Source organism: Asparagus officinalis, chromosome 4, assembly GCF_001876935.1.
Source record: "Asparagus officinalis chromosome 4, Aspof.V1, whole genome shotgun sequence".
NCBI classification, from domain to species: Eukaryota; Viridiplantae; Streptophyta; class Magnoliopsida; order Asparagales; family Asparagaceae; genus Asparagus; species Asparagus officinalis.
Window position 1 is genome coordinate 131859797 of NC_033797.1, and position 13444 is coordinate 131873240.

General features: G+C 35.2%; 2 protein-coding genes across 2 annotated transcripts in view; one reads left to right on the plus strand and one right to left on the minus strand.

The window, feature by feature from the left end:
- LOC109839318 (metacaspase-1-like) overlaps positions 1-8295 on the plus strand; it is a 17947-nt gene extending 9652 nt beyond the window's left edge. Inside the window, exons 4-6 of the mRNA XM_020407747.1 lie at positions 1204-1324; positions 2053-2259; positions 7894-8295. Of these exons, the coding sequence (XP_020263336.1) occupies positions 1204-1324; positions 2053-2259; positions 7894-7953 (388 nt within the window). The 3' untranslated portion in view covers positions 7954-8295. The remainder of the gene's footprint in view (positions 1-1203; positions 1325-2052; positions 2260-7893) is intronic.
- The window catches only part of LOC109838959 (65-kDa microtubule-associated protein 3-like), a 6230-nt gene continuing 1678 nt past the window's right edge, over positions 8893-13444 (minus strand). The window contains 10 exon segments of the mRNA XM_020407391.1: positions 8893-9412; positions 10218-10449; positions 10525-10599; positions 10701-10774; positions 11336-11423; positions 11506-11657; positions 12017-12170; positions 12281-12436; positions 12507-12713; positions 12815-13054. Of these exon segments, the coding sequence (XP_020262980.1) occupies positions 9120-9412; positions 10218-10449; positions 10525-10599; positions 10701-10774; positions 11336-11423; positions 11506-11657; positions 12017-12170; positions 12281-12436; positions 12507-12713; positions 12815-13054 (1671 nt within the window). The 3' untranslated portion in view covers positions 8893-9119.

Sequence of the window (13444 nt, forward strand, 5' to 3'; positions counted from 1 at the left end):
AGGTATTACATGGGGATTATTGCAGAGTCATCTGTTGGGTGGATATACAGAAAATATGAGTTTGATTATCCTATAGGTTGACAGGCTGAGATTTACTAAAACAGGAAATAATTCTTTTGATGAGTTATATTATACCAGGTCTTTTGGCAAAACAGGAAAGAATTCTTTTGATGAGTTATATTATAGTAGGACTTTTGGTATATGCTGTATCTCGAGCAACAAGCCAAGAACTTGCTGCTTACCAAACACAGAAGAGAGTAGTCTGTTAACTTGAATAAAGAAAACAGGAGTATGTGCACTCATGTTAGATGATAGTATGTAGTTTCAGCTATTTTCTCTGCCTAATCAACACCCTTGCTGCTTACCAAACACAGAAGAGAGTAGTCTGTTAACTTGAATAAAGAAAACAGGAGTATGTGCACTCGTGTTAGATGATAGTATGTAGTTTCAGCTATTTTCTCTGCCTAATCAGCATCGTTTGCCTATGTTCTGCTCTTGAATATGTCCGGGTCACTTTGTTCATGTTATTCCTTAAAGGTAATGTCATGCAAGAACGAATGTTTTCTTTACAATTCATAATTTTTTAAAGGGTTAATTGCGGATAGACCCCCATGTACTATCTCCAATTTGAACTTATTGCCTATGTAGTTCTACTGTTGCAGATAAACCTCCTTAATGGAATTCTTTTGACCCTTTTTCAGGGGGGTCTATCTGCTACAATAATTTTTCACTCAAGGGGTCTATTTGCAACGAGAGAACTCTTTCAGGTGCTCTATTGGCAATAGAACTCCATGGGTAGTAAGTTCAATGGTGATAGCACAGGGGGTCTATGTGCGATTGACCCTTTTTATAATTACATCTCTTGGTTAGTTGGTTTTCAGTTTCATCAGTTCTGGGGTGGAGTTGGGAACATAAATGGATTTGTTTCTTCCCACTTTAGCTGGATGGACCATACAGTAGATAAAGGAGGGTAAAGTTTTCTATTCTGAGTGTAGAGGTCCAGGTGGATTAATTAAATTAAGTTGGCGATTTGAAACTATAAAAAAGGAAAATCTAAGTATATTGTTTTTCTTGTAAAGGTAACTTTCATATCTATGCATAGAGAAAAATCGGCTTCAATGGTTACATTTCCTTGACTTGCATGCATTTATTGAAAGGTATTATTGTACCATTAGTGGCGGGTGTTTGATATCATTTATGTAGGACTGGGCAATATGTATGGGAGGACCATCGACCGCTATCTGGTATGTGGAAAGGTACAAGTGGTGGAGAAGCAATTTCTTTGAGTGGTTGTGATGATGATCAAACCTCTGCTGATACTTCGGTAATCCTTCACTACTTTTGCAATTGCTCAAATTTGCATTGAATATATTTCATAAACTCCGAAAAAGAGCCTGCAGACAATTTTGTCAAATAGGCAATGCCTGAAGCTCTGGGAATTTCGGGAAGAAATCCTTAGTTCTTTTTTGTTCTTTTGACATTCAGGGATTCCTACTATCTCATTATCTAGTATGTTCTCACTTGAGTATGTTCTTCCTCATTCTCCAATCTTTTACTTTCTGTTGTCTTTCAAAAAGATACCACCAATTTTGGAAGGCTAAATTGACTGGAAAGAATATATTTTTTGTCTTCTATCTCACAAGAACTACAGTTTTAAGAAGTTAGTAATAGCAAGCAAATCTTCTCTTCTAAGAATATAAAAGAGAGATCCCAATTTTATTTATGTTTTTTTCCAGCAGGTTAACCTCCGGTTTCCAGATATGAGTTAATTCAAACCGACTTGAATTGAAATGGTTGAAAACAGTCCTTATAGGGAGATCACACAAAATTTGATCGAATAGGGGACATTATATAATTAATTATCTTGATGTTTAATGGCTCAGCAGGACCTTAATTTTGTCTCCTAATCTTAGTGTGCTATAAGCTTGAACTAAGAAGACTCTCTCATTGCTTACAGTCACACATGCATTGTAGTCACTACATATTCCAAACCTTCATTAAATTTTTTTTATTCCTGTAGTTTTTGAAAACTTTGGTGTACCAAATGAGCAGGCTCTCTCAAAAATAACATCAACGGGAGCCATGACTTTCTGCTTCATCCAAGCTATTGAGCGAGGCCATGGAGCCACATATGGAAGCATCCTAAATTCAATGAGGTCTACCATAAGAAGCACTGGGGACTCAATGGGCGGAGGTCCTGTGACATCTCTCTTGACCATGCTTTTGACTGGAGGAAGCGTAGGTGGTGGGTTGAGACAGGTACTTTTTACTATTAATCTTTATGCATTTTTCCGTTCAAGTTAAATTTAACTATTACCTGGGGTTTGAAGATAGAGCCTTGTCTTATCTATAAACATAGTTGATACCGTCAAAGTACATGCACAGGACTTCACCAAGGCAACCCCACCCCAACTCCAAAAAAAAAGGAAAAAAGAAAAAACTTTGGGTCTCAGCTACATAATGACTCCATTTAGTTCTACTAGGTGGAATGCACGTGCACTGCACATGGGCAAATATCTAAAAACGACCGTTTTTCAATATTAATAAGCAAAATCGACCATTTAAAAAAAATTTCAGCAAAACTTACATTTTCAGTGAAAAAGGATCGATTTTGCAGTTTTCCAACTGCACGGGACTACGTGCAGTTCTCCCCAAAACCCAACCGTCACCACTTCACACACTCTCCTCTCCAAACTTCGCCTCCCCCAACCCCTCCCCCAATCGCCGCCATGCCAACACCCAGCGAGTGCCCGACAAACACAAGCTTATACCCATCCCCACACTCCTCCAACGCCCTCGCAATCATCTCCGCCTCCCGATTCAGCACCCAAATCGTCGCCTTCAGCAGCCCGCGGTGGACAAACCCATCGTCGGAGTAGGCAGCGCGTTTGAGGACGACGGTCGGGTCCATGAGGTATCCGTTGGGGGACGGGGCCCACTTAGGGCTGGAAAAGTTGGGCTCGTAGATGTCGAGGACGACACGGACGGCGTGAGGGATGGGGGAGAAGGCGGGGGATGCGGCGGTGGGCCAGGAGGCGTTGTCGCAGTGGCAGAAGGCCCAACGGGTGAAGCCCAGACAGAAGAGGCACTCGATGACAGAGGACATGACGGGGGTGATCTAATAATTCTAGAAGTAATTAATCTGATCATTAACTGCATTTTTATTTTGCGTTGATTTTGGATTATTCTTGAGTGGAATTTTGTTTGAATATATGAAAGTCGGGAAGGAGAGGAAGAAGGTTATGATCGCTTCTGGATGAAGGGATGTAGGCGGAGACGCGGAGGGAAGTTGGAGAGAGCTCAACGTGGTGACAGCTGGGTTTTTGGGAGAACTGCACGGGATTAGTAGTCCTGTGCAGTTGGAAAACTGCAAAATTGACCCTTTTTCACTAAAAAGATCGATTTTGCTGAATTTTTTTAAATGGTCGATTTTGCTTTTTAATATTGAAAAACGGTTGTTTTTAAAATTTTGTCCTTTATTTTAAGTTTATTTATTTACTATAACATGTTTGCAAAAAAAGTTTATGATTATCATAATATATTAACTTTTTTGGATATTTCTACGTATAATATCTTGTTGGTTTTAACATTTTGCCTTCCACAAAAAAGTCTTGAAATCTTAATGACTTAATAGCAATTTAATGATTTGAAGATCTAATTTCAAAATATTAATGATGTAAGGGACCAATATAAAAAAAACTATTATTATTAATGATAAAAATAAATTCTTGAATTCATCAAAATAAAATGGTACGTTTCATGTGGTCATATAGGATTTTATTTAACTATAAAGAAATCACTTTCACTTGTTTACTTTCACCTATTGTTTATCTGGTGACCAAATATTATAGATATTTAAAAACTTTTTTTCTAGAATTTTTTTCGTCAGAATGTGTAAATTCAATCATAAAGAAAACATAAATTATATGATCAATTCTAAAATTTGATATTGTAGTCTTTCTACATCTTCCTAACTAATTAATTGATTTGTCAAAACGATTACTCTCTAGTTTCAGAAAAGTATAAAATATAATATGAGAATGATTTATACATATTATGCACTATGGATTGTATTTTAACAAATAATTTAGATCTATCCAATGTCAAACAACATCCAAAAATTTAGGTTAAGAGTTATAAGAATTTATTATCCGTAACAATACTCATATCCAAGCTACGTGTTTCATAAACTTATAAGAAGGTGAGAACTATAAAAATAAATAATTTAATATATTTTGTCAAATAATTTATTATAAATCATGAAAGACAAGGTGAATCAGAAGGATCACATACCCTTCACTAATAAAGATTAATTTTTTTAGAGATTCTTGTAGCAAAAGATTTTCAGAGTTGATGTATAGGATAAATCTTAGGACACATAATCCAAATCAGTTCATAGAGTGATATACTTGCTATAAAATCTACTTTTATAAGATTGATGTCACATGTGCCTTAAGTTGAGTTTTAAGGGTTAATTTTAGAAAACGCCCTCTTAGCTATGGGGGGTAATGTCAAAAATCCCCCTTAAATTTTTTTTTTGGGATATGAGGGAAACCTAGTAAGGCAGAAGGATCCCCGAGTCAATGCCCGAGTTTGTGCCCTCCACCCTTACCAATAAACCATGGGCATGGGTGAACTGACCCCTACCCCATCCAGTCACCAAGTTAGTAGGAAACTAAAAGGACGTGTGACAAACTTCAAACTTGGGCATTTGGCCACAAAAATTAAACTGAGTAAATCTTCGTCAAATTTGGGGTGTTGTAGATAATCTTTCTCAACTGATAATCTTTCTCAACTTCAATTTTTTGATTTAATCCTATAAACTTTTCTCACTTAACCGCTCGTAACTAATATCATTGAGTCTAATCTATTATATGACAAGTATTTGATTTGGAAAGACCAAAATATCCCCCAACCATAAAAGAATTAGCTTGACTTTTGCTAGATTAAAGAAAAATAGGAGATATAGAAGGAAAAAGAATTATAAATTGGTCGTGATCCTTTTATTATAGCTTGAGAGTTTTTTAACTAAAATAGCTTTCTTCAAGAGGGTATTTTCTCCAAATTATATATTCAAGTAACCACATTAAAGGGTTTTGTTGAGAGAAGTGTAAAAGATCAGGGGAATTTTTAAGAGACACGCTATAGTCGAGGGGTGTTTTCTAAAATCGCACCAAAGTTAAGAGAGGTTATCTACAACACCCTCACAGCTAGGATGTTTTGCCAAATTAAATCAATTGAGTGGTTTTTTGAGACAATCCTCATAGCTGAGAGAGTTTTTAAAAAAATTATCACTTTAAAATTTGGCTTGTTCACATTTTTACCCCTCAAATTTCTAATAATTTAATATTAGTCCTTTAAATTATAAGCAATTTCAAATTTTTGAGGGAATAATATAGAATTATTGGAGATCTAAAATCAAGGAACTTATATCTAAATTATCTTTAAATATTGCTCTTACAGGCAATGTATTAAATATCGGCTGATATATCGCTATATTGGCCAATATATCAGGTTAAAGACCTTACTCGATAATATTTATGGTTTTGTATTGTTTTCTTTGGGGATTTTTTTCCTAATATAGCGATTGTTATAAAAAATATTGGCCAATACATCCCATTGAAGATATCGATAAAATCGAGTCATTTTTAATTTGATTATGGGCTAGGGTTCGAGTCATTTTTAATTTGATTATGGGCTAGGGTTTGGGTTATGTTTGGGAACCAAAAGCGATACCCACGAAAGCCACAAAAGTCACAATTCGTCTCCCAAATTTCTCCACTTTTGGCTCTCCCATATTTTAAGCATATATTTTCATGCAAATTCTTATATTTAAAATTCATGAATATGTTAGATTATAGCTTACAATGTTATATTATGCATGAAAATTATATTATAGCTTACAATGTTATATTATGCCTGAAAATTATCTCATATGACACCCGATATTTTTTATATATCCCCGATTTCTGCAATCTGATATCATAGATTTTAGTTGTCTAATATTTATTTGACGTCCAACACTTTGTAGTAGTTCTTCGAAAGCCTCTTCTAAAGTTTTCTAAGCAATGTATATAATTTCAGGAAATAATTCAAAATCTCGGGATTATTTAAAATATGGTGCTTTAATTTTCCACACCTCCTCTACTATATAAATATAAGCTAAGCCTCTGGCCTCATATTATATGATGAATATTATTTATCAATAGGATCACATACAATTATTTGTGGTTAGCAAATGTTTTAAATCTTTATAGACTTTATTTAACTTAAATGCTTTATAATTTATGAAAGTTATATACCTCCACTTGTATCTTGTTGCACTTAAATATCTTAATATTTTTTAAAATTGCATGTTTGTACCTTCTATCTTGTTACCTAGATGCAAGAATACTCTTTGTAATTTTCCTATATGAGTGTCATGGTATAATTCTAGGATAATTCTATATTTTCTACTCTTTCCATAAATAATTTATCAACATGCAATTTGCCTATTAATATATTATTATACATTAGTAATAATTAATATAATGTAGTGTTTTACAATAAAATTGAAAGTTTTAGGGACCAAGTTAGACAAACTTAAAATGACATATAATATAATTAATTAATAATAATAATAATTAATTTAGTTTAGTTAGGATTAGAATGTAATATCAAAAAAGATTAGGGGTAATATAGTTCATAGAAAGTTTTTGTAATTTTCTTATATGAGTGTCAGGGTACACTTTTAGAACAATTCTATCTTTTCTACTCTTTCCATAAATAATTTATTAGCATGTAATTTGCCTATTAATATATTATTATACATTAATAATAATTAATATGATGTAGAGTTTTACAATAACATTGGAAGTTTTAGGAACCAAGTTAGACAAACTTGAAGTGGCATATAAATTTATAATATAATAAATTAACAATAATAATTACTTTAGTTTAATTATGATTAAACTATAATATCAAAAAAGAATAGGGGTAATGTAGTCCATAGTTTTTCCACAACTTCCTCTTTTAAAGGGAGTATGATATGATTAATTGATGTCTCCTCCACTAAGGTAAGTTGTTATCAACTTATCATATTCTTCTAAAGTGCTACCAACCAAGTGCTGTTAGCCTGTTACTACTCCTTTTCCCGTTAACTATAATTTGACTATTTCTTTTAACTGGTGCATTAGTGTCATACACTGCACATGACTGAACCATCTCAGTTGATTCTCTCTCATTTTATCCTTAAAAGGAGCAACATCTAACCTCCTGTGGATGTCTAACCTCCTGTGGATGCATTTATTTCTTATCCTATCCATAATTGTGTATTGACAAGTCCATAGCCACAAGTCCATCGTAGCATTCTCATCTCTGCTGCACTCAATTCTTTGTATTGTTGTTTTCTTAATTGCCCAACATTCTGATCCATATAAACCTTGTTGGTCTTATAGCAATCCTATAGAATTCTCTCTTCAATTTCATAGGTATTGTACAATCATATAAGACTCTAAACACTCATCCATTTTAACAATTTGAATTTGATGCAATAAACCACGTCATTCTCAATCCATCGTGTATCTGAAAACGAAGGCAAAAGAGAGAGAACACGAAAAAAGCATTGCAACCAAGCTATACTTTGAACTTATTTCTGTGAATAATTCTTCATTCCTACTGTTTGAAGTTTTATTGAATAAATAGAGACATTGAAGTCATTCGCTGACCACGATGCAAAGTACGTGCAGCATGCACACACCTTTCTATTGAGGCAATAAGGTTTCCACTACGGATTCCATTTTCATAGTTCTTGGACAAATGATACGACGTAATGGTTTCATTCCTATAAACCAACATATTACATTCAGAGAAAGAGAGGGTTATCAACTAATCCTTTTTTTTTTGCCCTTGCAGGAACCACAACTGACCTCAAATGAACCATTTGATGTCTATATGAAGCCATTCTCTTTTTGATTCATAGAGTCTGCATCTCTCTTATCGCCTTTCAATTTTATTCACACACATGTGTGCTTGTACAGTCACTGGTTACCTGAAGGGTTCTCACTACAGAGGCAGATCCCATGTTATCGACAATTATCTAATTATGCTGCATTTGGTGTCTGAACGATAATTTGAGAATTGATTCTCTTCTCAAACTTTTCATTGTATATGTAACAATTTTAAGTAACACATGCTCCAAACTGTTATTGCATGTGATTCATTTTGGAGGATAGAATTCAAAAGTTGAAGGGACAAAGTTATAGCTGGGTTTGCTGTATCTATGATATGCAGAGTAATATCTCAGTTTGCTGTATCTATTATATGCGCAATATCTCATGTTGTGTCTCTAAATGTTGTTTATTATACTCCAAACTTTCAAAATTTTGGGATACTTGATATCTACTTTTTTCCTTAAAAAAAACCATAATATTTGGGCACATTTGGTAGGTGGTGCATCAACCAAAACACTTTTTGCTACAGTAAGAACCTTACTAATTCCTGCCATTTGTTAACGATTGGTTTGTGAAGTACATTAACAATGGAAACTTTTACTTTTTCTTGAGAGAAACATTCAGTGACACAGCAGGACTTATGCTGATTTTGCCAACCTTATTAGTGATTTTGTTCCATAAGAAAAAAGTTTAGTGTTTTGGAGGTATTGGTCCCCCAAACTTTAATTATTTGAAATAGGTCCTGTAAAACCCATTAGTATGATCTCCCTAAAAACTACCCCCCAATAGACTCCTCAAGTTTAATTCTGTTCAATTAATACGTAAAAGACCCCCAAAGTTTAGTTATTCTGTATTTTCTCATTCATATTTGTGATTCTATCATATGTTTGCTTAACAATATATGACCATATAGCTTCTTCCTTACTCAAATCAGTCCAATCCGACCTAAACAAACCCAATCTGACCAAAACCAATTTCATAACCAGAGGATCTGGTTGCATTTGATTAGTATCCAATCAAATCAGCATGATTTGCTCCTCTGCTAGAACCAAAAGATTATAAATTTGTACAACATGCTACATTCTGGTTCTTTTCCAGTTTACTAGAAAACATTGAACAAAAAAACATCTCCTGCAAAAATTCTCTCCTCGCACCAAGAAAAACTTTGCAGTAGAGTATCCATCTTCTCTATCCTCTCATTAGCACTGCTAGCCTCCTCTCCTCAAATGAACGCTCCCTTGTTGCTATGTCAGTGGCTGGTGCAGGAGTCGAGGCCATCTGCATCGGTGCACAAACTGTTGTTGGAGTCTTTGGAGCTGTCAGCGTTGTTTTGGGAGTCATGTTCTCGTCTTCTCCATCAATATGATTTTCTGCGACTAAGGGAGCAAAGGGTTTCCGAGGAGCTTCTGGTTCATGAGCATTTATGGCATTGAAGGAAAATTCTTTAGACAAAAAGCTAGCAGCATCTTGGTCTTTCCTACCTGCAAACATCTTCATTGTAAAATGCTGAATACTAGAATATAAGGATCATTCGCATTCATGAGCATCACTATTGATTATGAATGAATGTACAGCAACAAAATCCTTATTTCTTATTTCAAACTTTTAGGGTTGACTACATAAATCCTTAGTTCTATTATGTGTTATCTCCTCATTTAAGTTAACAAATGTCATGTCCCTAATGCTTCTAATCAAGTTTTCCTAGACCTACCTCTAGTTCTCCTTGCTTCAGTAGTCATAACCTTATAATTTACATCAAGGAGGAATTTACTCCAAAATTTTTGGGGTCGGCTACATGAATTGTAGGACTTCCATTCAGTGTTGTTAAGGATTATTTCCTCCATCAAGTAACCACTATCATATTCTTCTCAATGCTTCTAAAGTTCTCTTGAGCCTATCTCTAGTCCTCACTCCGTAATTTATAATTTTATATTTTTTCTTAACCCCTAACTGGTGCATTTAGTGATTTTCCATTGCATATGACAAAACCATCTACACAAATTCATGTTCAAGGAAAACTTGGAAAAATAGGAGTATAGAACTTATTTGCTGAATCGCACTGCTACGCTCCATGTTTTTTACCTTTACTTATTCATGTTCAATAAAACAAGGTAGTGACTATTTTAGATCTATTTCATAACTTTTTCTGAAGTTTCTGCAACAATTCTAAAGGTCTTCAAATTAACCTATTTGAGGAGACAGTTGAGATTGAGATATCAACAAAATCTTATTTATCCTGTAAAGCCTCCTGATTGGAGCAATAGGAAGGTGTTAAAGAAAACAAACCAGCATAAGGAGAGGCAGTACCATCAGCCTTTCTAGCTGACATAGGCCTGGGTTTTTGCACTTCATCCTTTGCACTTTGCAATGGTGCTCCACCGAGAGACTGCCTTCTATTATATCCCATAGTCAAATTTCTAAGCATCTTTTTCGAGCTTTGCGGTTTTGAAGGACTCGGTTTAGATCCAAAAAGTACTTCTTGTTCGGCAATAAGCTGGCCTTGGAGTCGCTTTTGATCCTGAAAAGTTGATATTTGTATGGTATTAGGTCCAGCAACTCATTTGAACTGATATTTGAAATGCGAATGCGATACCCTTTGCCTTTTGCGTTCTTGCTCTTTCTCCTGCCTCAAAGTGGTATATTCTTCCAGCATTGACAAAAGGCCAGCCTGTAGGGTAAAAATACATGGGACAAGAACAAGTAATATAGTTCAGCCATTTTTAAAAGATTGACATAAGAAAAAAACAAACTGTGACGAGTAACCCTTACACCATCATAAGTAAACTCCAGGCCTCTTTCCTTTTCCCATGCTGTGATTCTGGAGATTAAAGTTTCGACGGTTGCTGCTTATTAAAAAAGGTCAGCGAACTATCCATACAAAGTTTCACAAAAATATGGATGAAATATATTGAAAACTTACTGAAATTTTCCTTTTCTAATTAGTAGTCCTAGTTGAGAATAGCATATTTGTTATGACCAACAGTACCTACAACTCTAAAATGCTTTATAAACAGAAATCAAGTACCCTTTAGAAGACCTTAGATGCTCCTCCATGTTATGATCTTAAAAAGATAGGCGCAGCATGCAGGTAATAGGCAGTATACTAATTAGGAGTTAACATAGAGTAGAAACATTATTAATAAATCTCAATGACACAAGCCATCATGACCCAAATCTGTGCTCTAGAATATAATCAATCAGTTGACAGACAACTATCTATGCATCTGAATTCTTCTACTTAGGAAAGAAACATGACAGTCAACTTTGTTTATTGTAGCTCGAACAATTTTTATTTTATTGTGGCGACAGTATGGATCTTCATTCGAAATAAGGATTCAGCAACTTAGCTTACGATTAAAAATTGCGAACTGCTTGATAAAATTCAAAATTCTCCAACTACCAACCTGGAATCTTGCTGACTGCAGCACGGGCCTTTTCAGCTCGCTTAAGGTTAAGATGAGTACCTCTCCCAGCATTGTATCGCTTCTCATCCTAAACAAACCAAACGGAAAAAAATGGAATTAGCTTCAGAAAGATGAGATTGTGATTGAAACAATGAGATCTAATGCCCAACCCTGTTGTACTCTTCGAGCCAGGATTCTTCCTCACAGGCAACCAGCCATCTCTCTACCCTTTCAAGAATGTCTTTTCTGCTGAAAGCTTCTTCTTTGATAGTTGATATTTTGAATTCAATCTGCTCCAGGGCCAAGGCAGGGTCAACAGCACCTGTAACATGAAGAATTTCAATATTAGGAATGTAGAATAGGGTTAACGTGGCTAGATCCCCTACCCTATCACCCAATTGTGGATAGACCCCCTGAATTTCTATTGTTGAAGATAGACCACCCAAGTGAATCTTTTTAACTCTTTACCCTCAAAGAAAGAAAACACTAATTTTTTTTACAAATAGATTTCCCGAGGTAAAAGTTCTACAAAAATTTCACTCAGGGGATCTATCCGCAATTGAGCGATAGTAGAGAGGGTTTTTCAGCAACAATAAAACTACAGGGTTCTGTCCGCACTCCGCAATTAACCGCATAGAATAAGAGGTACAATCACCAATTGCCTAATTATCATATTCTTACCACATTCAATAGCTTCTACCTCTCTATTAATATCTTCTTTTTCGACCAAATGAGTCCGGCGTCGCAGATCCTCCAACTCTGTCTTCTTCTTCAGCACGAGCTCTTTCATTTTACTCGCTTTCAGCTTTTCAAGCTTCACAACTTCTGCTTCCACCTAAACAATGGATATAATTGCTTCATAGCCATTATACTAATAAACCAAGAAAATAAGGAAAAGAAAACTAAAATCTTAAATTTATTCTTCCTTTGAGTTTAGAGAGTTACATAATTGATGAAGTCTGCAGAAAGGGAGTTGGGCTCTGTTCTTTCATGTTCTAATGCAGTAATATTACACGTTACATGCTGAAATTTCTGTTGCTCTTCAATCGGTGTATCCATCAGATTCCACATCTCAAACATACTAGTTGCAAGATCTTGGAGCTACACCAGCTAGGAATTTTAGTTACATAATCATTATAAGTTAACAGGTTTTTTCAATCACTTCGCTTACCTTCTGCATTCTTTGAAGCTTAACTGCTCTGAATCTCTCTATTGCTGATGCCAGGTCTTCAATTGCTTCATCGCCAACATTCGATCCCTGAGTTTTATCTAGACTAGGGTGTATCTCACGAACAGTTTGTTTAAAATCTACACCGAGGACTGCGCATAGTGAATCTAAAGTATTCAAGTGGTCCAACACCAGCTTCAGGCGATCAGCCTGCAAGGATGAAAAACTTGAGCATAATTTATCACCAAAAAAGAGAAGAAGCAAATATTATATATTTCTAGAAATCAATCAGTTGCTCAAGGAATAATAACCTTCTCCTTTTGAAGTGACTCGAGCTTTCTGTACAGGTATTCAAGCTTTCGAATGGATAGGTCAGATTCATCCATTGCCCTCTCCAATGGATAATCATTGGAGTGCCCAATCTCAGCAGAGATCTTCTGTATTTGCCCTAAAACTTCAAGAAATTTGTTCTTTCTATCACTTTTTGTTTTTTGCATTTCCTCAAGCTGCGGGACAATGAGATCGAGCTCCTCTTTCAACGTTCCAACATTCTGATTACATCAATGAGAAAATACAAATGAGAGACTGGTATAACTTTCAGTAGTCATTTTCCTGAACCCATGCATTCTTGTTTTCGATGTTGCTGATTCCAGTAAAACTCATCTTATGAGGGCAAAGCAAAGGACTAAATACTAGAAGACCGGTCTCTTTCATTTAGCGGAAAAATCAATTTGGAAGGGCAACATTTTTCATGAATTAATGTTTCCCCTTTGTTTCCTTCATAAAATATGTAGAATAAGACATTTTGTTAGATATCCAATGGATATGGACGAGGGGAAAAAGGGAAAAAAGAAAACAGAAGATAAATCTGCAGAGCGTGAAACTGGAAAATCATACTTCTTCTTTCAGACAATTTATTGGGACATAACTAAGCAACTCTG